Here is a 23623-nt window from a genome sequence, read left to right on the forward strand (position 1 = left end):
TCCACCTGTTGCCATATTTAGTCTAGTCACAGGCACCTTCTCACATATCCATGTTCCTTAAATTTGTTCTAAACTTTGAAAAATAAATTCTCTCAATAGTTTTGAGTAATCATATTGCACGCTCTGTGGCTCAGAAAAGAGCTTTAAAATGGGGTATAGAGAAGACAAATTAGCTTGGACAGCTCTATTTTCTTCCAACTTAAAAACAAGGTGGATCTTTAAAACTTATCTGTAACTCAAAGTATTCTAAAATCGTTTATTTAAAAACCCACTGTAACTGCTCAATTCAGTCTTTACATGTTAATCTCCTGAGAGTGCCCTGTCTCCTATGGTTGATAGTTTACCTTCCAATGCTCCCACCTACTGCCATCCTACTAACAATGAGAGCAATGTCAAACTACTGAAGAGATGTAAAGTTGTGCTATTCTTGTGTATTTTAGACCCGATAAACTATAGAAGAGATGATGATAAAAGAACTGGCAGAAAACCAAGATGACAAAACCAAAATTAAATAAAAAGCAACGCTTTACAGGTGGCAAGGTCCAAGAAAGTGAAAAGCTGAACATGAAGGAAACCCCATTCCCTACACCTTACTGAACTCTCAAAATCTGTATAGAAATTCTAGGAGATTAAAAGACTTCTGAATATTTTTAAAGTACAAAATGTAAAAGTAACACACAGATTTTGGAAAACAAAAACCACTTAAACTTGATAAAAAAGGCCTATCACCACCTTCTTATAGATGTCAGAAAGAGGTAAAGTCATAAAATAAGTCGATCATGTGAGGTATCTGGCCCACATCCTTATCAGGTAGGGTGGTAGAGCATTCCAGTGGCTGGAGAGATGGCTCAGTAGTTAAGAGCACTGGCTGCTCCTCCAGAGGTCCTGAGTTCAATTCCCAGCACCCATATGGTGGATCACAACCATCTATAATGAGATCTGTTGCCCTCTTCTGACAAGCAGATTAACATGCAGATAGAGCACTCATCTACATAAAATAAATAAGTAAATCGTAAAAAAAAAAGAAAAGAGTATTCCACTTGAGTATGGATTAAAAAGGACAAAGTCAGGTGATTAAAGAAGCTGGGAAAAAATAACAGAATACATGGAAGGATCAAGTAACAACTTTCTTTAGTCAAAATCTACTAGCTTCTCCTACCTCACACCTACCTGGTGACCTACCTATTTACAATAACTAAAATGATCCTACATAAATTCTCTGACAAATAGAAGTGGCACCTAAGATGTCATTCAGCTTACACTGTATATTAGCTTTAAACTGAGTTATCCAATAACAGCTAACTAAAGCATGTAAGGTACATTGTTAGCTTAATTACATAATTCACATTGTTGAAGCAGGTCTGAAAAAATGGAGGTGGAAAAAAGAAGACGGAAAGAGGCTGTAGAAAGAGTTCTACAGGACCAGGCGGTGGTGACACACACCTTTAATCCCAGCACTTGGCAGGCAGAGGCAGCAGGTGGATCTCTGTGAGTTTGAGGCCAGCCTGATCTTCGGAGAGATTCCAGGACAGCTAGGGCCACACACAGAGAAACCCTGTCTCAAAAAACTTTTAAAAAGTTCTATGGAAGACTGACAGGCAAGTACACACATGTGAGCAACAGTCAGACAGTGGCTCTCCCTATCCTCAGGGTACGTGGCTTTGATCTTCTCCGTTGAATGAGAGTGCCAGGCACGACCATGCCCCGCCATACACAGGTATCTCCCTGTCCTGGCTCTGATGGGAGATGCGCCCCCCACCTAGGCACTCACAGCTCGCCTGACACTTGTCATAGATGTCCGCACGGTACTCAGCCCATCTGTAGCCTCACATGATTTCCTTGCACTCTCTCACCGGATCCCTGGAAGGCGGTGCTTGTAGACTCGAAGATGCCATCCGAATTGATGTCCACATCGGGAATCTGAGCAAGGTCTGTCGCCATGTTTTTCAAAGCACTTGGCCTCTGGGCTCCACAGCTCCTTACCCTTGGCTGATGATAGCTACTGAGGCCCTGCCCCCAGCAACTAAGTCAGGACTCTGCTCTTGCTGTGTTCTATCTTGAGGGGCTGGTTCTGTGCTTCCCTTTTGTATCTTGGGCAACCTCCCAGGCCTTAGAAGCCAGACAAATCTGGTACATAGGAATTAAAAGCATTGATATGCCTTTATAAACAAACAAACAAACAAACAAAAACCCACCAGTGGTTCTCAACCTTCCTAATGCTGTGACCCTTTAATACAGTTCCTCATGTGGTGACCCCCAATCATAAAATTATTTTTGTTGCTACTTCAAACTGTAACTTTGATACTGTTACCAATCATAATGTAAGTCTCTGTACTTTCCAATGTTTTAGATGACCCCTGTGAAAGGGGCATCCCACTTCTCAACAGCAACCCACAGTATGAGAACTACTGAGCTAAGAGCAAGGCCAAGCGCCACAAAAGGGAGGGTGGAGGCTAGGCAGACCTCTTCCTTAGGAGCAGTGTGAATAAAGAAAACGGCAGCCGGGCAGTGGTTCTTTTTCTGAGAGAAACAGACACATCTGCCATATGTCCCAGCACCAAAGTAACTTTTAAGCCATACTGTGCTTCGCTTTTGTACCTTGGGCAGCCCATACCTATGCCTTACCTTGTTCTTTGTTTGTCTGCTTCTTCATTTTCAGGAATAACTCAATATAGGTTGATCAATGCCCCCTTCATGGGAGAAAAACTTAGAACAAGCCCAACAGGAACAATTGCAGCCAAACCATAAAGGACTTGAGCTGCTGCATATTAAAGTTGCTGAGGTGCTGGTCAGTGTAGAGATGACACTGTCCTCTCCTGCTCATCAATACTTACGTGAATGCTGAACTTTCATAAGTAAACTGAAAGAGCAAAATTTAAAATTTGGGGTCATGTCAACGGAGTATGCTTTCATCTGCCCATTACTTCTGAGGATTTGGCTCTTTAAGAAACATTAACACCTAAAGCAGAGCAGGGGTCAGATCATGGTCAAAAGAGTGACCCACAGGGAACTGTGAGAGAGGCTCCTGGGAGAGAGGCAGAGGGCCTTTTTCCTCAGCAGCATTTTGTTCTCTGGATTGTTCTTGGGAATGAGTCAGTGCCTCCCGTGACAAGCATTTATATCCAATGTATAAGATGTTTATTTCCTGTTGGATGTCAGCATAGCTATAGAACCCAACCTGGTCCGTGTACCCTGAATCTGGATGTGGACTTCTGCTTGTTTTCGTGCCTTCCCAGATACAATCTATAGGACATGCCACGCAATTGTGTTTAAGTTGGTCTGTCCTGAGGAAGTTCTGGGGAAGGGTTGCTTACTGGCGTTTATTTACATGTTTTTCTGAACTAAAAGGACCTTCCTTGGATCACTGCTTGCTTTGTTACATTTGTGTCTACAGCATTAGACCCCAGCCTTTCAGGTTCTCAGAGCCCAGGTCTAGCAGACAAGATCCACGCATGTACATGTCAGCTGCTAAGACAACAGACAGGCTATTAGATTATAAATAATGCTGCTGCAAAAGTGGTAGCTCCTACAATTAACCCCTTACTTCCTTATCAATTGCTCATCTTTCCTTCTTCCTATCATCTACTGGAATTATATATCAACAAGGTATTACAAAAATGTATGCATGTCGCAATTCTCCACAACCAACTGTAACTTCCTTTTTAAACATCTACTTAGGCTTTGTGGGGCTTGTGGGGTTTTTTTGGTTTTTTTGTTTTGTTTTGTTTGAGATGAGGTTTCTCTGTGTAGCAGAGCCCTGTCTGTTTTATAGACCAGGTTGGCCTTAAACTCACAGGTGGTTATCTGCTGGACAGTGTGCATGGAGCCGTCGCCATCTTCCAGCAAGCAGCCATAGGTGGCAGTCTCAGCCTCAAGCCTGATGTAGAGCAGGGCTTCATATTCCTGGGCCTGGTGCTGCCCCTCTGTCTGAACTTGTGTCCGCTCTGACTCCGGGTGCAGAAGGCCCCATTGAGGCGCTCCATCTGTGTATTGTCGTGAGCCTCCACATGTGCAAGGCTGCTCTCCCAGTCTTACGTTTTTTCCACCAACTCCAGATGGATCTTCAAGGCCTGGAGGGCGTGTCTCAGCTTGGTGAGTATGTTCTCAGCATCTCTGATTTTGGCAGACCTGGTGGTACCACTGTGGTACTCTCCTTAGTCTGCTAGGGCCAGTACTTGTCCATTTCCTCACGGTTCTTCTGAGCCAGGTCCTCACACTGGGCACAGACGTCTGCCGTGGTCTTGCTGAGGTCCTGAATTTGGGAGCACCCACTTCCACCATGAATCCAGGACTGGCGACTGGGCTTCTGGACCTTGGACTTCATCATCATCATCATCCTTCTTCATGAATAGCGGCTCCCCCTTGAGCGCTTCCATTTCTGTCTCCAGCTGCAGCCTTGTGATACTGGTGTCATTGCCCACCTTTCGGAGCCCACAGACGTCACCCTCCACAGAATGGCACATGGCCAGTTCTGTTTCATACTTCACTCTGAAGTCACCAGCAGCGAGACAAGCATTCTCAAAGAGCTGATCCCTCAGGTCTTCCACGGTCTTGAAATAGTGGCCCCAGACTCTGACACCTGGCGCCGCTTCTTCTCCAGATGCTTCCGGATTTTGCCCTGCAGTCTCCTGTCCTCAGTCTCCGGGCTCTTCACCTTGTCAGGCAGCTGGCCAGGCAGCCATTCAGGTCTCCTTCTCGATCTGGATGTGCCTGTGACAGCACAGAGCCACTCCAGATGTGGGTGGAGTGGGACATCCGGGAGCTCAAGCTCAGCACCTGCACAGATGCTGTGTGCACTGCTGGCCGGCCGGACCCGCTGACTGGGCGTCCACACAGAGCCCAGGGACCGGTAGTTTGTGGAAAAGGTGATGACGCTCATCTTGTCTGGAGAGGAAAGTGAAGCGAGCCACCCGGACAGGTGTTCATCTGCTGGGCTGCAACTTCTTAGTTGCAAGAAGTGAAGACTTTATAGTGGTGGAAGGGTCACGACTTAAACAACTTACTGGTAGGGAGCCTACAGAAACCATTGTGCCACTAGATAAAATTCAGGGTTATTATTTGTTCCACACTAATAACTGGCAAGTTGAATCAGCATGCTACTCTGAATCTACAGATAATCATTATACTAAAGATCCCCTTGTAAGATTTTTTTTTCTTTTGAAGGTACCCTATTGGAATGGTCTAAAATTGTATCTAAAAATCCTATAGAGATTGCTTTTAATGCTTTGACAGGTGACTCTTCAAAACGACAAGGAGCATATATTTCATATAGAAATTCCATATGCTCCACCAAAAAAAGATTGTAAATTTCCCCGGCTGTACAGCTCAGCTATCTGAACTTGCTACAATCGATCGGCTTTTATTAGATGTTTCCCAGCCACTGAATATTTTAAGTGTTATATAGTAACTTACATTGCCTCCTTTTTAACTGTGCAATTACAGCAAGTCTGGGGCTACAGACAAGGGTACATGTCTCTGTCTCTATTTCAGTGAAACTTTAGTTTCAAACTATGTACAAAAGTAGATGCAAGCCTGCTCAGCAGGTATAGGTGCTTGCTTGCACACAGGCCCAACAACCTGGGTTCGACCTCCTGATCCCACAAGGTGGCAGGAGAGAGCTGTCCGCTCACCTCTATATAAATGTCACGGCATGTGCACACTCATACTCACACATAGGCACATGATCACACACACACATACTATAAAAAACTACCAGAGAGCTTTTGGATGGCAATGGGGTTTATTTTGGCTTGGTTTTTTAATGTATACAACTTTGAAGCTACACTGACTTGACAATGCCACTCTAAGTGATAGTTTTCCTATTATAAGTTCTGTTTGGCCAGAAAGATAAATATTACCTGTACTTTGCAAAATAAAAGTATGTTCACTACGTAGAAATTGTATTCTAAAACGAAACCTGTGTCTCTTATCATCTATAAAGCACAAGGAGAATGCACTGAGGAGGTGGGCAGGGGAGGCTATGTACAAGCAGCCGGTGAGAGGATATTAACAATCCGTGAGCTACATGCAAGAGTTGGTAACAAAACTACATGTGAGGCAAAGAAGTGCGAATACATTTTGCTTCTGCAATCCAAAACCCTTGGCATCACAGTGGGTGGGATTACAAGTGCATGATCAAGACTAGAGCTTCTTCTGAAGAACATTTTTAAGTGGAAAACCGGCATGAGGACAAAAGGCCACACCCGCCATCTCTCATTCTCTCTCTGTCCTCTTTTCAAGCTAACTATGCATCCTCACCAACAAGCATGGACCACGACACGGCACTGCCTCCTAACGCAGTTGTCAGAGTGCTGTTGGGGAATATGGTGGGTGCTGAGCTGGAGAAATCCCAGAATGGATCTGATTACTTCTTTCTCCACCCTCCCATCCCTCGAGAGCTCCCACTCTGAATCTCATCGTCTTTCACACACAAGGCACACAAAGATTTCTCCACTAGCAAAGCAGATTCTTGAACCTTAAAATACAATGAAATTTACAGGTACAAGGTTAAATCCATCTAGGATGTAAAGAGTAAAGCAAGGAGAAAACTACATCTTTAGAACGCAGTCTAAATTACTAGGATCTTTTTATCCGACAAAGGCAGGTACCTGTAAAACAAAATGAATATAAGCAAATGTTTTCTGCTTTTTGGTACAGGGAGAGGAGGTCAAGATGAGTTCTCAGTATGTTGTCCAAGTTTACTTTAAACTCAAGATCATGTGATCCTGTGACTCACTGTACACAGAAGCTGAGACTACAGGACAAACTGTACACGAACAGCTAATCCTGTCACCTAGTAAGCCTCAGCTTCAACTTTAGTCCTTCGTTAGAACCCTGGTGCAGGGGCACTGCCCAGTGAGCTTCTGACCTGGTGCAGGGGCACTGCCCACTGAGCTTCTGACCTGGTGCAGGAGCACTGCCCACTGAGCTTCTGACCTGGTGCAGGAGCACTGCCCAGTGAGCTTCTGACCTGGTGCAGGGGCACTGCCCAGTGAGCTTCTGACCTGGTGCAGGAGCACTGCCCAGTGAGCTGGTAAGCTGGGTCACTCTTCAACGTTAACCAGCCAATGAGTGTTTTGAACCCCAGCACAGTCCTGGAACCCACCTGCAAGGGCCAGGCCCTGCACACGGGCTGCTGCACGCCAGCTAGTGCATGGCCTAGGTCTGCTGCTGGAGCCACCCACAGTAATCAACTGAGGCAATTCAGTTAGGAATAATTCCAAGGCAAAAATTCTAAGTATTTAAAGTTAGATCTGTTCCAAATAGGTTTAAAAACTGGATGAGTCTATGTTTAGTTCTTATTAAAAGAATATCTATCCAGAAGAACTGTTTCCTTTGGGAAAGAAAATATTAATTCTGCTACTTAACTACAAAGAAGTAATAATTAATGTGCCAGGGACAAGTAAAACAAAGACCAAAATTAGGGACCTCTTATTCTAATCAACATTCTAGAAAAGAGGGATTTAAAATTTTATTATTATTTGTGTGTGTGTGTGTGTGTGTGTGTGTGTGTGTGTGTGTGTGTGTGTATGTGTGCTCGCACACGCACACATGTACATTAAACACGTGTAGAGGTCAGAGGATAACTTTCAGGGTTCACTCTCTCCTTCCACCATTGGTTCTAGGACCTAAACTCGGGTCTTTAGACACCTCACCAACACAGCAAGGAGAATTTTAACTCCAGTGTTACAGATAAGAGGGTATGTTCCAGATGACTAATGAGAGATTTTATTTGTTTTCTCTCTTTTAACAAACATGTAATTTATAAATTTTTTAAAATTAAGAGTTTTTCTACATGTGGGAGTAAGAGCATTCCTAAGCAAGAACTTATGACTTTCTCATTAAGAAAAAAGAAGGTCTAAGGTTGACTCTGTTAGCTTAAACTGCAACTTTGGTATCCTGGGACCAGACTTGAGTTAGCCTGTGTGGAATTGTATTTTAACACTGTTTATTAAGCAAGATTATACGCACATAAGAATTGAACACCACACATGGCAAAAACATCAATTGTACATAATGCTTCAGGGTAAGATAATCTATTTTTACACATATCGTCTTAACAAGGCTTCACAACAACCTGCGAAGTACACAAAACACCTGGCACTGCTCTCATTTTACATAGGACAGAGTAGTCGAGCTCAGATTTAAACATCTAATACTTTCTCTACCCCCCTCAGTGGGCCTTTCTGCTAGCCTCAACGACAGGTGCAGGCATCGGGACTGCATCTCCAAGAACACACAGGATTGATAGGTGAAGACCTCATACCTTTAAAGAAAACACTACATACAGAAATCTAGCAGGCCGGGAGTAAAGCGAGGTGAGCGCTAGGCTGTCTAGGCTGCCGGCAGAAGGCAGACAGGTTACAGAGATGGACAGGACGCACGGAGAGAGCTGGAGCAGCGCCTGGGCGGGTGCCTGGACGGTGTTCCAGGCAGTCAGGAGCCTGACAGTTGGAAGGCAGAACAACACGGAACTCTTATGGTGTGTTCTGTTCTAAAGCAGATTGTAAACTAATGACGTGTTGAAAGTGGAATAGTACTACAAGAAGATCAGACTTTGAGAAGTCTTCTGCGGGGCTAATGGTCCAAAAGAAAGAAAAATAGCTGACGGCTACCTCCACATCCAGCAGGAAGAGCTCCAGACCCAAAGCAACGTGTTTGCGTGGATGGTTCTGTTAAGTCCTCACAACCCACCTACAAAGTTAAACCGAAATCCCAAATTACTTTGAATTTTCTTACACTTCACCTAAAACTTACCGAATCTTCTGGAGGCCTCTGGATTTTACCCCAGTCTACAGAAGGTCCCTTTTCTTGCAAAAATCTATGAAACAGCTTCCGAAATCCATCAAGATCTTTCTTAGTGTGCTGTGAAAACAGAAGCAGTGGTTATAAAACAGCAGCTTGTTTAATACACAGTGAAACTAGATACAAGCTACACATCAAAAATACCTTTAAATGAAATTCTTACACTATCAGAATATAGAGTACGGCCAATTTTTTAAGGCCTGTTTGAAACTGAAGTAGAAAAGCGCAAAGGAAGTACATTTAGTGCAGTCTTTAACATCTAAGCCACACTGCTCCCTATCACCCGCCGGTCAGCTGCCATGCAGCCTGGACAGTACTTGGCTCCCATGAATTTCACCATGTTCTCTAGTACAGGCTAGTGGGTTTCACTACTCCTGAGTGCAAACAAATTGTCACCCAAAGAACAAAAAGAGAATAAACTTTACAAAACTAACCCCAAAAATGTATGTACAAATTGAATTGAAAAATAAAAGATGATTTGCTAACAGAAAAGCTTCTCAAGTCTCGAAACCTGTGATAGCTGTCAGAGCAGCACAGCTCTGCTGGACCTGCCTGTGAGCAGAAGGCTGGAGGCTAATCCTTACAGAGCCTACTAAACACAATAGCCATTTCTCTGCCCAGTGACATTAAGACAAAAAAATAAAGTATAGTCCTGTCCATACTCTTCTGGAGAGCTGGGAAATTTCCTCAGCTTGAAAAACAGACAAAGGCAGTAGTTTCACTGTGAGCAGGTGTTCTACATACAATGCTGCCTTTTTGCTGGTACAGCCTCTGTTTATTTCAGACTAGAGAAATCACCACTGGCAGCAATTAAGCATTTGACACGCAAACCAAGACACTCTGGGTCCTTACCTCAAACTCATGTGCGGTCGCTGTGGTGAGTATTTTTTCCAGTTCTTTCTTCACAGATAATTCTAGTTCTTGGAGAATGACTTCTTGGAACTGGGACGCACCATTTTGAGACATAGCTTTGCTAAGATCTTAAATAAAAAAATATAAAGCCACCGATTAAAATCAGTCAGCAACAAGAAAATGCATGAATTTTGTTATTTCCAGAGTAGTCAAGGTGAAGATGGGCCAGAGTCTGAGGACTTGTTGGCCTTTACTTTTTAACAAAATGGAAGTATGCTAAAGAAAGAGTGGCCGCTTGACAACAGCTGGTGTAACTGAAACCAGTGGCCAGGCACACCTGCCTGTGATGGATTTTGCTTAATTACATCGTTTGAAGTGAGGAACCACCTGCGATCTGAATCTCTGATCCACCTGCGATCTGCAGCACCCCTCCCCCTGCAGCCTACATAAAGGGCGCGCTCTCTGCCTTCTTGCCCTTACGCTCACCATCACACTCCTCCCCTCACTGGCATTAGAACCTACTTCTTAGGGATCCCAGAGTCTACTGAAGACCAGCTGAGCCACCCAGTATCAGGGGCTGAACAACTGCTGGACTCTTCAGCTTCCCACTGGGATACAGCCGCAGTTGGACTAGCTGGACCACAGCCTGTACGCCATTCTAATAAACCCCACATATATTACATTGAGGATAGATACTTATTCAACAACATATACTCATTCTACCAGGCTGCTCCTCTAGAGAATCCTAACACACAAAGAAGCCTTAAACATGACTCATCAGTGAATAAGAGATAAAAGAGTAGCAGAGGAGCCTGGCGTGCTAGCCCAGTCTCAGGGCCACCTTTAATCCCAGCACTCAGGAGGCAGAGACAGACTGATCTCTGGTCTACAAAACAAGTCTGGGACAGCCACGGCTCTGTTACACAGAGAGCCCTGTACCCTGTCTTGAAGAGCAAAAACAAACAAACAAACAAAACCAGTGACTAAAAATCACTCTTAAAAAAAAAAATCTATCTAAATAGATTCACATAACTAGAACTTATCTTTGTATTACAGCTACAGCCAATGTTATCTGGAATGCTAGTGGCCCACATACAGGATTTAATGGGAAGGCCTATATTAGACCTGAACTACTGCCTCTTTTAAAGTCTAGTTTTTGTATTATTACCAATAATTTTAATTTTTGTTTCTACTTTTCTGTTGGGTATTTATAACCAAATTTAAATAGGCCCCAAATTACTTTATCTTTTTTTTATTGTTAAGGCCAAGCAAGGGTCTGGTCCACAGGGGTTACTTGAGATTTGGGAGGAGCCCTTAGCTCCTTTAGTTTCCCTTTATTATCTACGTTATCCGCTGGTATGGGTAACGGCCTTGCTGTCTATGTGGCTTCCCTTGGAAGCAATGGAGACATTTTCCCTGTGCTGACTCCTTGTTTGTAGAATGTACAAATCTCTGGATCAAGAGGACAGATGAGTCACCAGAGCTGTAGGTAACAAGTGTCCCATTATCCCATAGAACTCAGATGAGCTAGGAATGAGGATTAAAATACTGGCTGCTCCTTTAGTCTCCGTGTTTACATTAGTGTAAGTTTTCAAGTATGGTTGCTAAAGACCTAGAATATCGGTTATCAAGTATTGAAAAACAAACCTTACTTTACATTTTAGTTGTTGTATAACAGAGCTCAACAAAAACATTTTTAAAGTAAGCCAGACTTAGGATTCAATTTTTTTTTTAAAGATTTATTTATTATTATATATACAGTTCTCTGCCTGCATGTACACTTACAGTCCAGAAGAGGGCATCAAATCACATTACAGATGGTTGTGAGCCACCATGTAGTTGCTGGGAATTGAACTCAGGACCTCTGGAGGAGCAGTCAGTGCTCTTAACCTCTGAGCCATCTCTCCAGCCCCAAGACTCAAATTCTTAATTAGAAGCCTAACACACTTAGTATAAATTATTACAATTATTTTGATAAAACTTAAAATCTTTTTTAGATATAGTATTTGAAAGCAGCTGGGCAGTTGTCACACACACCTTGAATCCCAGAACTTGGGAGGCAGAGGCGTGGAACTCTGTTACTTCAAGGACAGTCAGGGCCACACAGAGACCCTGTCTCAGGAAAAACCAAGATAGATAGATCGATAGATAGATAGAAAGAAAGGAAAATAGACAGAAAGAAAGAAAGCTGAAAGCATAGGGCTAAGTAACTTTCTCTATTTTAATTTTAAGAATAGCAGAGCCTAGCTCCTCGTCTCCCGGATGAGGGCAGCCACCTGGGAGAAGCTGCCACTGGAGCAGAAGCCATCATGCCCTCAGAGCAAGAGTCTTCTGTAGACTGCATGCAGAATCAGAGCTGAGAGAACGATAAACCAAATAACATTTCAACTCAGACTGTATATCTATTTTTTGTTTTAAAATTTTACATCATTAGTTAAAATGAAGATGGACTAAGTTGACAGTCTTAATTAACATGACTACTTAATTTTGGGCAATCTGGTAGTATGTAAACATTACAAAATTGCAAGCACATGGGCACACCCTAATAGCCACATACAAAGAGATTTTAAAAAAAAAATAGCAAAGATTTTATATCATTTGTAAATATAAATTAGACTGTGATCATATCATCTTTTATAACTATCCTTAATCTCAATCTGTAGTTTTTTTAAAAATAAAACATGAGTTTTTATTCTTTAAACATAGAACCTAGCCTGAGTGTTTAAAGTTTTAAGAAGGCTAAGCAGGAACCAACAGATCGGTTTTTATGTGACCCTTTCTTCTGTTCTTAAAGCTTAAGTGATAAGAAACGTGAAAAGCCAGTTTTTGAAAGATGAGATCATAGGTAGATAGGCAATGGCTGTCATTTAATATTATGTTAAAATTTACCTTATATTAAAATATATACTAGTTATTATCTTGAGACTTAATAACAGCCGTATTTATCATACACAATGACAATGAGTGAGCTTATCTAGATATTTTGAATGCTACTGTTTGTTGGTATTCTAATTTAAGTGGCCACAGTGTTTCACTCAACTACTACAGGAAATTCTAAAGTGGCCGTGTTGAGAGTGGTCTCAGCTGTTTAACACTGAGAAGGCAGGGCTCAACACCTAAATTTTGTATTATTGAAAGTTCTTAGGCTACTATAGTTCTTTTGTAAGTTTTAGGGATACTCTCTCAGCAGTAAAAAAAAAAAAAAAAAAAAAAAAGTAGGCCTAAAGTAAGAAAATTTCTTACCCATTTGGAAATGTAGCAGGAAGGCCTGCTGGGACAAGAAGGAGAAAAATCTGTTTTTTTTGGAAGTTCCCATAAAACAAAGAGAACATAGTCAGGAAACAGACTTAGATGCGTCTATATGTACCAGTCGGCTGGTGATGTTTGGGGGCTCCCCAACAAAGCTTTCTAGTTTTTCTTAAGGGAACATGAATTTTAATTGCCCCTGAGAGCACAACCAAGTATTGTTGTTTCCAAGGGGAGTGCTATAAGCAGAGAAATTGATATGCTGCATGAAACTTTACGTCTAGTGTCCTGTAGACCGTGGCATTCTCTGTATAATCCCCAGTCTTGGTAGAAAGCAGTAGAGGCCTGTACAGCAGGCACTTGAAAGCACTCCCTTGTATCTCTACAAAATAGGTCTAGTTGTAGGACGGTATTTGAGGTTAAGCTTTTATACTTCAACCAAAATTTTCCTTCACCAAGCTAATATTTGGAGCCAGAAAGTATAAAATAAAAAAGCTTTCTCAAAAGTAATGATTTTTAATCTTTGATGTTGCATCATGGCATGTTAATTTAAGATATACTCCGTAGAGACAAGTACCAGGGCCTTTAGAGTAGAGAGAAGCATCCCTCTTGTCCATTTTAGAGTCCACAAAAAGACAGATGGTTAGTGCATCCTCCCTCCAGTTTTCTGCTCCCCAGCCCAGGTTTCCCTGGGAGCATCTGAGCACAGCCCCAAAATGACCAGAAACACTGGCTTGTGGTATTCCAGACATTTTGGGTCTTACTCATATCCAGCTTTCTGGGTATGAGCAGCTTTCCACCATAATTAAGACACAAAGGTATTGAAATGTTATTCCATGCTATGAGCATTTCTGAGCCATTTAGGGCAACTTATGCCTCTTTCTTAAAAAGCTGAGGGGATGGGAGAAAAAAGGAAGGGGTTTATAAATGGGGGGGGGGGGTTCAGAGAAGAGGGTTGCTCGTATGAAGAGCCCTGGCTTTTTTGTTTCAAATTGCCATTCTGGTAGGTGTAGTTCAGCGGCACAGTGTGATTCAGTCCCTAGTCTAAAACAAAGCAAACAAACCCACCTCACAAGTTTTGCTGGACGTGGTAGGCACTCCTTCCACCCCAGCACTTGGGAGGCAGAGACAGACGGACAGTCTCAATGCCCTTCCCACCCCAAACTGTCATTCAAGTTAAAAGTATAAATAGGCTGGGGTGGGCCTTTAGAACTAATCCTCAAGGGAAAAATCTTTATTCTCTTGGAGACAGAATTGTCTTTAGTAAATAAACAGGGAAGAGTTGAAAACAGTTTTGGTATGATGAACCAGAAAAGTAAACAAATCACAGTGGTCGAAAAGCAGGGAACAAGCTGTTTGTTTGTTTTCGTTATTTTTTTTTAAGAGGGTTGGTCTAAATTTCCTCCAATTATGGAGAAAATACCTGAAAATCAATCAACAAGCAGTAAGGATTGGGAACCTAGATGCTGAGTTACTTTAGATGGGCTTCTAAGAAGTAAAGAATATTCAGAAACATCTGGGATGACGGCACAAACATAAAACCCCAGCACTCAAAAGACTAGGCACGGGGAGTACAAGTTTGAAGCCAGACTGAATTTTATAGTGAGATCTTCTTAAAATATTAAATTAAAAGGATGGAAGGGTAGATGGTCCAACAAGAACAGTAATCTCACATGCTTCAGCGAAGACTAGAAGGCACAGAGCTAAGAGCCATTTTTCTTTGCAATTAGTTCAATTGTTTTTTTTAGGAAGGCCTGAATTTCTGGAAGGTAAAGTACAAATTGCAGAACTTTTCTTGGATTAAACATTCTCAAATTACACTTCTGGCGATGGCAACCGTGTTTCTAAGGGAAGGTCAACTGAAGAATCCCTTGAACAATGCAAGATTTTCAACCTCAAAACTGGCTTCCGCCCGTCCCACTTCCTAGCAAATAGAACTGACCCTCCACTACTCAGATGGAAAGTAAATTAGGAGGCAAACACTTCATTTCCATGGTCATAAACCGAACATTCTTCAAGATTCGAGAGAGATTCAGCTACCCTTCTACTTGCCTCAGTTTCTGGATGGGGAACCTGAGGCAGTGAGATGAGTCCCCGGGTCACTGAGGAGGTGAACCTGGGCCTATAAACCAAGCGTCCCCGGTCCTGAGCTCCGTGCCACCAAGTAAACCAACACTCCCTGTTCATTTTCCTCTAGTCTGGCTTTAATTCTTGGACTAAAGATTCCTAAATACCACTCTCCTCCAAAGTCTAACTAGGCAGCTAAAGGAACAGCCGCGCTTGCTACCATTACCTGGTCGGTTTCACTATATTTTGGCACATGTCATACAGACGCAGCAGTACCTGTGCTTCGTGGCCCCACCTCCTGCTATAATCTGGTTCTCTCTTATTCACAAGAATTAAAATTTCAACATTGTGAACTTTTTGCTATTCAAGTGCATGAGAAGGCAGACAGGATGTGGGGGAGAGGCTGACATTACAGGACTTTCAGAACCCACTCCCTCCCCCAGCATAAGGCAGAAGGCACTCAACATAGTAACTGCTTTTATCTCTTAACTCAGCAAGTAAAAGGAATACAAGACATGCCCTCTATGACATTCTAAATGGTAGTACAAAGTAACTTCACATTCGGAAGCCCAAAGCTAACTTCCCAATGCAAAGGCTGTAGACACCAGGAAACATGAGCAGCAAAAGGTGCAGAAACATCCCTGCCCACCTCACTACTGCCTCCACCTCACCAGTCTCACCTCCCTCGAGACCCCACAGATACTCACAGTCAACAGTCAGACTACATATGTATTTTTTTTTCTTTTTTTGACAGCTTCTCTCTGCACAGCCCTGACAATCCTGGAACTCACTATGGCCTAGAATTCAGAGTTCTATCTGCCTTTACCTCCCAAGAACTCATATTAAAGGGATTTAAAAACAGTAACATAAAAATCCCAAAATGTAATCACAAGTGGAAATAACTATGAGTGAGGTCGAAGCATATACTGACTACACCTATCAATTCAAGGTACTCAGGTTCCCTGCTGCCCTTCAAGTGCCTTTGTGAAAACACTTCCAAAACAAGCTCTCCTTTGGACTGTTACCCAGAGGTATCAGAGTCTTTGCTTGTCCTTGTGAGGATGTCTGTTTCCACAACTGGCTCCTCCTTTCTCCTACTGAGTTCCTTAAAGACTGTCTCCAGAATTTTCTTTCTCTTCATCTAGTCCCTCACCAATCTTACTATTGGTAACAAATATAAGAGCACTCACGTGGCTGCTGGAGGATGAAATAAGAAGGCGGTGTGCGGACCCTCTTCTCTCCTCTCTGTGAGCCCTCGGGCGTGGTGTCAAGCACCTTTACGCGGTGAGCTGTCTCTCACGCTCTTCTGATTGGCAGCTCTCATGCAGATCCCACCACCAGCAGCTCCACACTTACCTTCTCCCCTACTTTCTAAACCTTACACTCGGACAGTCAGGGTACCTAAAACTCCACTTTGTTTTGTCTAAAACAGAAATCACTCTCCAAACCAAGGGGCTCTTCTCACCCGTCTTGTTCCCTACAACATTCACTTCTTTTTATCATCCGGACTAAAGCCACAGCCACAAGGTTGGCTCTCCCTACCTTTGCCCTCACATTACATTCAATCCGATTACAAAACTGTTTATTTGGATCACTACAATTCCATTCTTTTTCTGTTTTCAATACTACTTTAATTTCCCCTAGCATTCCATTCTAACCAGTCTGCCTACCACTCTAATCTTGTGATGCCAAGAGATATGAACTGATCCCCATCACTGCATTATGTCTTCCTTATTTGATGGGTTTTTCACATCTACTGAAGTAAATACAAGTTCATTATCTAGGAACTTATTTTTTCTTATATTAAAAACATGTTTAAACATTTTATGTGTATGAGTGTTTTTCCTGGATGCATGTACAATGTACATGCCTGTGAGGCCAGAAGATTGCATCAGATTCCCTGGAACAGGAGTCACAGACGGTGGTTGTTCGGTTTTAGGCATCCCTAGGTCCCCACCTGCTGCGGGTGTCACTGGCACCCCCACCCCCCACCCCACCCCCTACCCTGAACTCCCTAACCCAGGGGCAGGCCTCCCCTCACCCAGAGGCCCTTCACTATGTAACCAGACAGTCTGGCTCCCCTCCTCTTCTCCTTTCTCTGTGCACCCCTTCCTCTCTCCCATTGCATGGCGGCAGAGAAACACTTCCAGTAAACCTGCATTTTTTTTTCATATATAACTTTGTCTTGCCATTAGCTCGTTCCTTATTTCAATCATTTGGCACCTTGACTGAGGAAGTTGCTCCCTACCCAGTCCAGCAGGCCAGGCCAAGCAGGGCTTGTGGGACCACTCCCTTCCCCTCATCTTTCTCCACCTGCTCTAACCGATCATCTTTAAACCCTGGAGAAGGTGACTACCCAGCCCAGTGACCCAGGGCCATGTGGGGACTGCTTTTCTCCATCTGCCTCCTTCTCTGCCTGATGCAATTTTGGACTTGATGAATAAACCATCCACCCAGCTGATGCCCAAAGGTACTGGGTGCCTCTTCCAGGGTCCAGGACCCCTGGGACTTGCTCTACTGAGATATGGCCACACCAGAGCCAGTCTGTCCAGAACTTTGTTCTGGGGTAGTCCTAGTTTCAGAGACGTCTGATCATAGGTTAATCCTACCAAAACCAATCTCAGAATATGGAATTGGGATGCCACTTCCATATTCTTGGGATTCCAGCAAAAGCTGCTAAGAGGGGTGCTGCTAGGTGTCTGCAAGACTTTTTCCAACTGCATCTGTCCAGGTTTTTGGACAGAACTCCTTCCCACCCCTGACATCCTGCAGCTGCTTTCTGCACACATGACCCCTCCCCCTTCTATCCCACCTCCCTCCCACCTATACTTGCTCTCCACTGACAGCAGTGGCTCTCCACATGCAGCTCCAGGTGCTGCCTGCCTCTACCCAACCTCCCTCCTGTCTCCAATGCGGCACAGGTGGTAGCACCAGCAGCAGCAACACTGATGGCTGTTGATAAATTAGTAGCCCTGGCCTCTAACAACATGTGGCTGGTTGCCAGGTTGATTTTGAATAAAGAGGGTGGAGCCATGGCTTCACCACCATCTTGACTAAGGGCAGTCACATGACTGGCAGACATCTTTGTTTTGGCAGAGTAGTAACTTCGCCATCATCTTAATTGAGGCTTGCCAGCTGCGTTCACTACCTTTACAATTGCCAAATATAACTTTCGTCTTTTAAGCTTTGGTTGTTTGGTCTGCAATGGTGCAGTGTGGTAGAATCAGCAGGGTTTGTCTATGAACTGTATTCAAAGTTTTGCTTTGATATTAGTTTAGAAATGTATTTGACGTCATGCTAAGAACTGATGCAGTTAATTACGGGACTAAGCTTTACCTAGTCTCTTGTTTTATGTTTTCAAGGATAAGTCTAAGATGGGTAACTAAAAACAAGCAGTGTTTGTTTAGCTCAGCTATACTTAATAGATTATGGTCCTTAAACCTGTCAGAGAATCTGAAGAATACAGCATTTAAATGTTTAATTAAAAAGCTTACTATGACAGGGACCCCAGCTTCTAGTGGTGACCCCAAGGCCTCCAAGAAGATTTGGGCACTACTACAGAAGACTCTACCTGGACTGTGATACTGGGGCAGAACTGTCCTAATGCCTTGCCCACTGCTAAAGCTCTGACTCAACTATGGCTGAACAGGACACCCAGAGAGTTGGCTGCCCCATTTTTCCTAGACAAAATAAAGTCAGTCATCCTCTCAAGTCACTCCTTCTCCACAGAGAGGCTCCCATATTTGCCAGGCCTGGCAGCTGAAGACTGATGCTGCCTAAGACCTGTGCCCACAATGAAGCCATCGATACCACAGGAGCCTACTGGGAAGTCTGTCTATGCAATGGGTAAGCCTCTGTTATATTAATCGATACATAGGCTATTTAGGAGTATACTTCCTATGGCAATTTATCCTTCTCAGGTCTCTGATGGGTTTAAAGATCAGTTTAACAGCAAAACCCAAGGCTTCAGTTGCCTTGTTAAGTTATGAGGATTTAAGAAAGTGTTTCAGGGTCTGAGGTGTTTTAAGATTTGGTAATATAAAAATCCCCCTACTGAGACTGTTCAGAGCTTTAACATTAATCGGATTGTAAACTGTCTTCCAAGCCAGTCTGTCTCTTTCTACAAACTTAAAGAGAATCTTGTAAGCTTCAGGACATCAACTCAGATCCACAGGCTACACTCCAGATGAGTACTGTCCATCAAGAGCCTGCTTCCCTGCCTACCTATTCCAGTGGGATCCCTCCCCTGGTTTTGGGACGTTCCCCACTCCAAGACCATGGTCCTAGGAATTTCAAATGTGCACCCAAGGAAAATTTTTCTCTCCTTAAACTCCTTAATTTTATCTTCTACCCCTAACATATATCTGTCCCAGCATCCTGTTAGGTTCAGGTGTTTCCTCAAGAGCCACATCCAGAACTCAGGTGCTCTAGCCTAAACCTCACAGACTGCTCCAGCTGAGGTTGTAGTTTCCTAGCAGCAGATGGTCTCACAGATCCTGGGCAGCACATAAAACAGCCTGTTCTTCCTGGACTTGGCCAACATTCCATTTTCTCTGCTCTCCCACCCCCAATACCGATGCCCTCAATGTCAGCAGGAGACAGCCAAAGACTTGCCAAAGAATAATTACTTCACCCCTTATCCATTTAATATCAACAAAAGGCTGGGATATTTGCTTTCAGACATCCCTAGGTCCCTAACTGCTGCAGGGTGTGACTGGTCTACCCTGCCCCCTACCCTGAATTCCCAAGCCCAGGGTGGGGCTTCCCCTATCCCAGAGGCCCTTCACTATATAGCCTTCACTATATAGCCTTCACTATATAGCCTTCACTATATAGCCTTCACTATATAGCCTTCACTATATAGCCTTCACTATACAGCCTTCACTATACAGCCTTCACTATACAGCCTTCACTATATAGCCTTCACTATATAGCCTTCACTATATAGCCTTCACTATATAGCCTTCACTATATAGCCTTCACTATGTAGCCTTCACTATATAGCCCAGACAGTTTGTTCTCTCCCTTCCCGTATCCCCCCCCCCTTCATGACTACAGAGAGACATTTCCAATAATCCTGCCTTTGTTTATTTAAAACTCCACCTTGCCATTAGCCCACTCATCCTATTGTACCAGCCCGTTGCAAGCCACCATGTCAGTGCTGGGAACCAAGCCTGCATCCTTGCAAGAGCAACAAGTACTCTTAACTTCTGATCATCAGGACCATGATGCAGACATATCTTAAACCCAGACTGAGGTACATTTCTGGATGGATGAAACTAATAAAAGTGCTACAAAATGCATGAAGGTTGAATTTCTTCCTCTGTGACTTCTAGATCAGCCCTCCTAAAACTTTAATTTACATATAAATAACCTGGAGAGCTAATTAAAACACTGATTCCTGGGCAAGCTCCCAGACATGCTGACTCAACAGTTTGGGGATAGAGAGAGCATAGAGCATTTCTAATAAGCAAACACTGCCAGTATTGCTTCGATAATATTTTGTTTGTCTTAATGTTTATTGCAACCATGTTCCTGGTTCTTCTTGTCTCCTATTCTACACCTCAAGACCATATTGTTTCTGAGATGGCACCAGGCCCAGGTTGGTTTAACCCTTTCCAGATGATTTAAGCATGAAACATGATTCTGACTGGTGACACACAACTATATAGCTTGATAAAGAGCTTTATGGAAATGTGTTCCTGGGTGGGTGGGGGGTGAGGGAGAGGAGAAAATAGCCATATGAATGTTTAATAAGTGCTTGGGTGAGGCCTGCCAGAGATCTAACCCAGGCCCTTGTTCACTCTACTTTTGAGTTGTATTCTCAGACAATAAATGGTTAGTGACAACAAAAATAAAAGGATATCAGAGCTGACATTACTACTAAGAGAATACTCAAGAGGTTTGCTAATCATACATTACTCTCTTTATATAAAATATATATACACTGCATAAATAAGACACATTAAAGTTAACCATGTGTTCATACAATACCGCTCACTTCATTTGGCAGTGCTAGGACTTGAATCCAGTGTTTTATACATACTAAGCGTTACACTACAGAATAAACATCTCTAGTCTAGAATAGTTGTTAAAATCTAAATTAAAGAAGAAAATATCACTTGTGGAAAACATTCAAAGTACCTTTGTTAAACAGTATCTTTGTTTTTAGGTCTAATGGCTGAGAAAAAAGTCATGCCAAGAGTCAACTACAGCCCCTTGTTGAGAAAGAGAAGCAGTGAACATAAAGTCACCCACCAGGAACCAAAAACTACCTGATAGCCCTGTCCTGTACTTTGATATATGCACACTTTGATGCATTCTTAAGCCTGGAAGGGCCTTTAAGGTCAGTGAGTCCAACTCCTTACCTTGAGGGTGGAGAAATGAGCCCAGAGAGGGTGATTTCCCTAAGTGGAACCAGGTCTCGCTGTCTGGTACCCTGCTTACTGATCTTGTAAATTGAGAAAAGTCTCTCCACTTAAAGTTCTTTTTATCCGCTTTACTACTCCAGGTACATGCCACCAAATCAATATAAAAACTAGAAACCCAACTGTCTACCCTATAATATTAGGTGATACTAAAACTAAACAGTGGAGCATTCTCTTTCGGTATGCTTATGCACTTGTACTTTTCCTTAACTACTGTTTCCTGAGCAATGAAAAAAAAACAGGACAATATTTAGTTAATCCAAAGTTTATTACCAATGTTAATCTTTTAACCATTTGAATGAATTAGCTGAAAGCAGTGCACGTACCTCTATAACTATGTTTTTCTGTATACATGAAGCTTTGTAATTCTAAGCAAACTATAAAACAAATAAATTACTGTATCACCTTTTACCAGGGCAACAGCTCTGCTTTTCTGGTTCGTGGCTAAGGAGAAAAGGAACACTGTTCTCAAAAGCTGCTCCCTAAAACTATGTTTACAGTTTGGTGACTAGCAAGAAAAAAGGGGAGAAAGCACAACATGTCTATTTCAGGTTATGAGTACAACGAATATGTTTGCATTGTTTTTGTTTTGAGTCAGGGTTTGTCTGTGCAGCCCTGATTTTTTGGACTCTTGTAGACCAGGCTGGACTTGAACTCACAGAGATCAACCTGCCTTTGCCTCCCAAGTGTTGGGACTAAAGGCACGTGCCACTACACCTGGCACATTGTTTTTTAAGATACAAAAATCACAAAGGAAGAGGAAAGTCTTATGATTTACTTTAGAAAAACCAACAAAAATATCTAGGAACATTTGGGGGGAAATGAAACATTTTGTTGTTTAAGCTAAGAAAGACAACATAGCTTGTTTCTTCAGGGTTCTCAGAAACAATCCTTAATTGTCAAAATGGAGGGGGCGCAACCAATTTCTTTTGGCCATGACTGAGAAACATAAACAATGGCAACTATTGACAGAGGCAGAACTGGAGCCCTAGACAATTACTTCACAACAAACTAAAGGAGATGCCTGCATCACCAATCAAGAGAACTGGGAAACAGTTTTCAAAAGCAGCATTATAGTATTACACAAAAGTTACTCCATCAAAAACCACAGTTTAATTTCTTGTGATGGGTTAGTAAGCCAACTTCCAAAGAAATTAATGAGTTATTAATAGAAAAATCCATGTCTGATAGAATTTTAGAGACCTAAGAAATACTGTTTCAACTAATAGTACTGTAACTATGTCAGGGAAAATCTAATAAAAGGCTAAAATGTTCACAATTCAAACGCTATTTCTCCAAATCCAAATTGAATATTTTAGAAAAGAAACTCTAGGTTGTGTTAGAAGGGCCACAGTCTTTAGAAAGCCACCAGTGTTTAAAGACTGTCATACTATCCACGCGCTTAGTCAGCCACCCTTCTGCACTCATCTTAACCCCGAGCACCACCATATAAACACAGTCCAGCATCATCAGAATTTCCTCCAATAGCATAAATGCAGAGATAAAACCACAAATTTCTCCACTGTACAAATAAAATTGGGATAAATAGCATCACAGGAAGTTAATACATCTTTTATTCATTTTCACCAATAAGAGAGGTTAACTTCCAAATATTTATTTGTATTAACTTTCCAGACTTCTGAGAACTCATAATGCCTGCATTTGTACAAAAAGTACCAAATGAAGCCTCGTGGAAAGTGGAGGCCTATGGTAGATTGTTCTTTTATATAAAACATGTTTATTATTAGGCCAAATTATATTTATATCAAAAGTTCTCCCATTATTTTAAGTTGGCTACAACTAATCTCTGAAGAAAAGAAAAACACATGCACACATACAATGGTCTCTGTGAACTGCTATTTAAAAAAAAAAAATCTATTACAGAAACTTTCCAATGTATCTTCAGAATTTTAAAAAGGTGCTGCCAAGAGGTATAACCATTAATATTTACACTTCTAATATTTTTGTCAACCTTTTCCCTCAGTAGTCCTTCATACGTGAAAATGAATCTTACTTAGAAGAAAAGCTCAATAAGGGAAATTTAACTGCAGAGATAAAAGACAGTCAAATTTTATCGAACCAATTCTTCATTTTGAATTTTCCTAAATATTAACAATCATGAATGAACTGAACTAAGTTCACATACCCCTACCCTCTAGCAACATAATAAACTCTAATCCACAGCTTTAAGGTATGTGCTTAAGCCATTACTTTGTTGTGAATTA

The 23623-nt window shown here is 42.4% G+C and overlaps 1 protein-coding gene and 1 pseudogene across 3 annotated transcripts in view; both read right to left on the reverse strand.

Moving 5' to 3' along the window:
- The window catches only part of UGP2 (UDP-glucose pyrophosphorylase 2), a 53356-nt gene that overhangs the window by 24196 nt on the left and 5537 nt on the right, over window positions 1-23623 (reverse strand). For both annotated transcript variants that reach the window (XM_084799552.1, XM_084799553.1), the window contains exons 2-3: window positions 9658-9785; window positions 8758-8865 (exon numbers count right to left, since the gene is read on the reverse strand). In XM_084799552.1, coding sequence (XP_084655678.1) covers window positions 8758-8865; window positions 9658-9785 — 236 coding nt within the window. The remainder of the gene's footprint in view (window positions 1-8757; window positions 8866-9657; window positions 9786-23623) is intronic.
- LOC311607644 (keratin, type I cytoskeletal 18-like) lies at window positions 1072-6370 on the reverse strand (annotated as a pseudogene). Its single transcript has one exon. The product of its transcript is annotated as a keratin, type I cytoskeletal 18-like (transcript).

Source organism: Acomys minous, assembly GCF_964271855.1.
Source record: "Acomys minous genome assembly, chromosome: 10".
Taxonomy (NCBI): Eukaryota; Metazoa; Chordata; class Mammalia; order Rodentia; family Muridae; genus Acomys; species Acomys minous.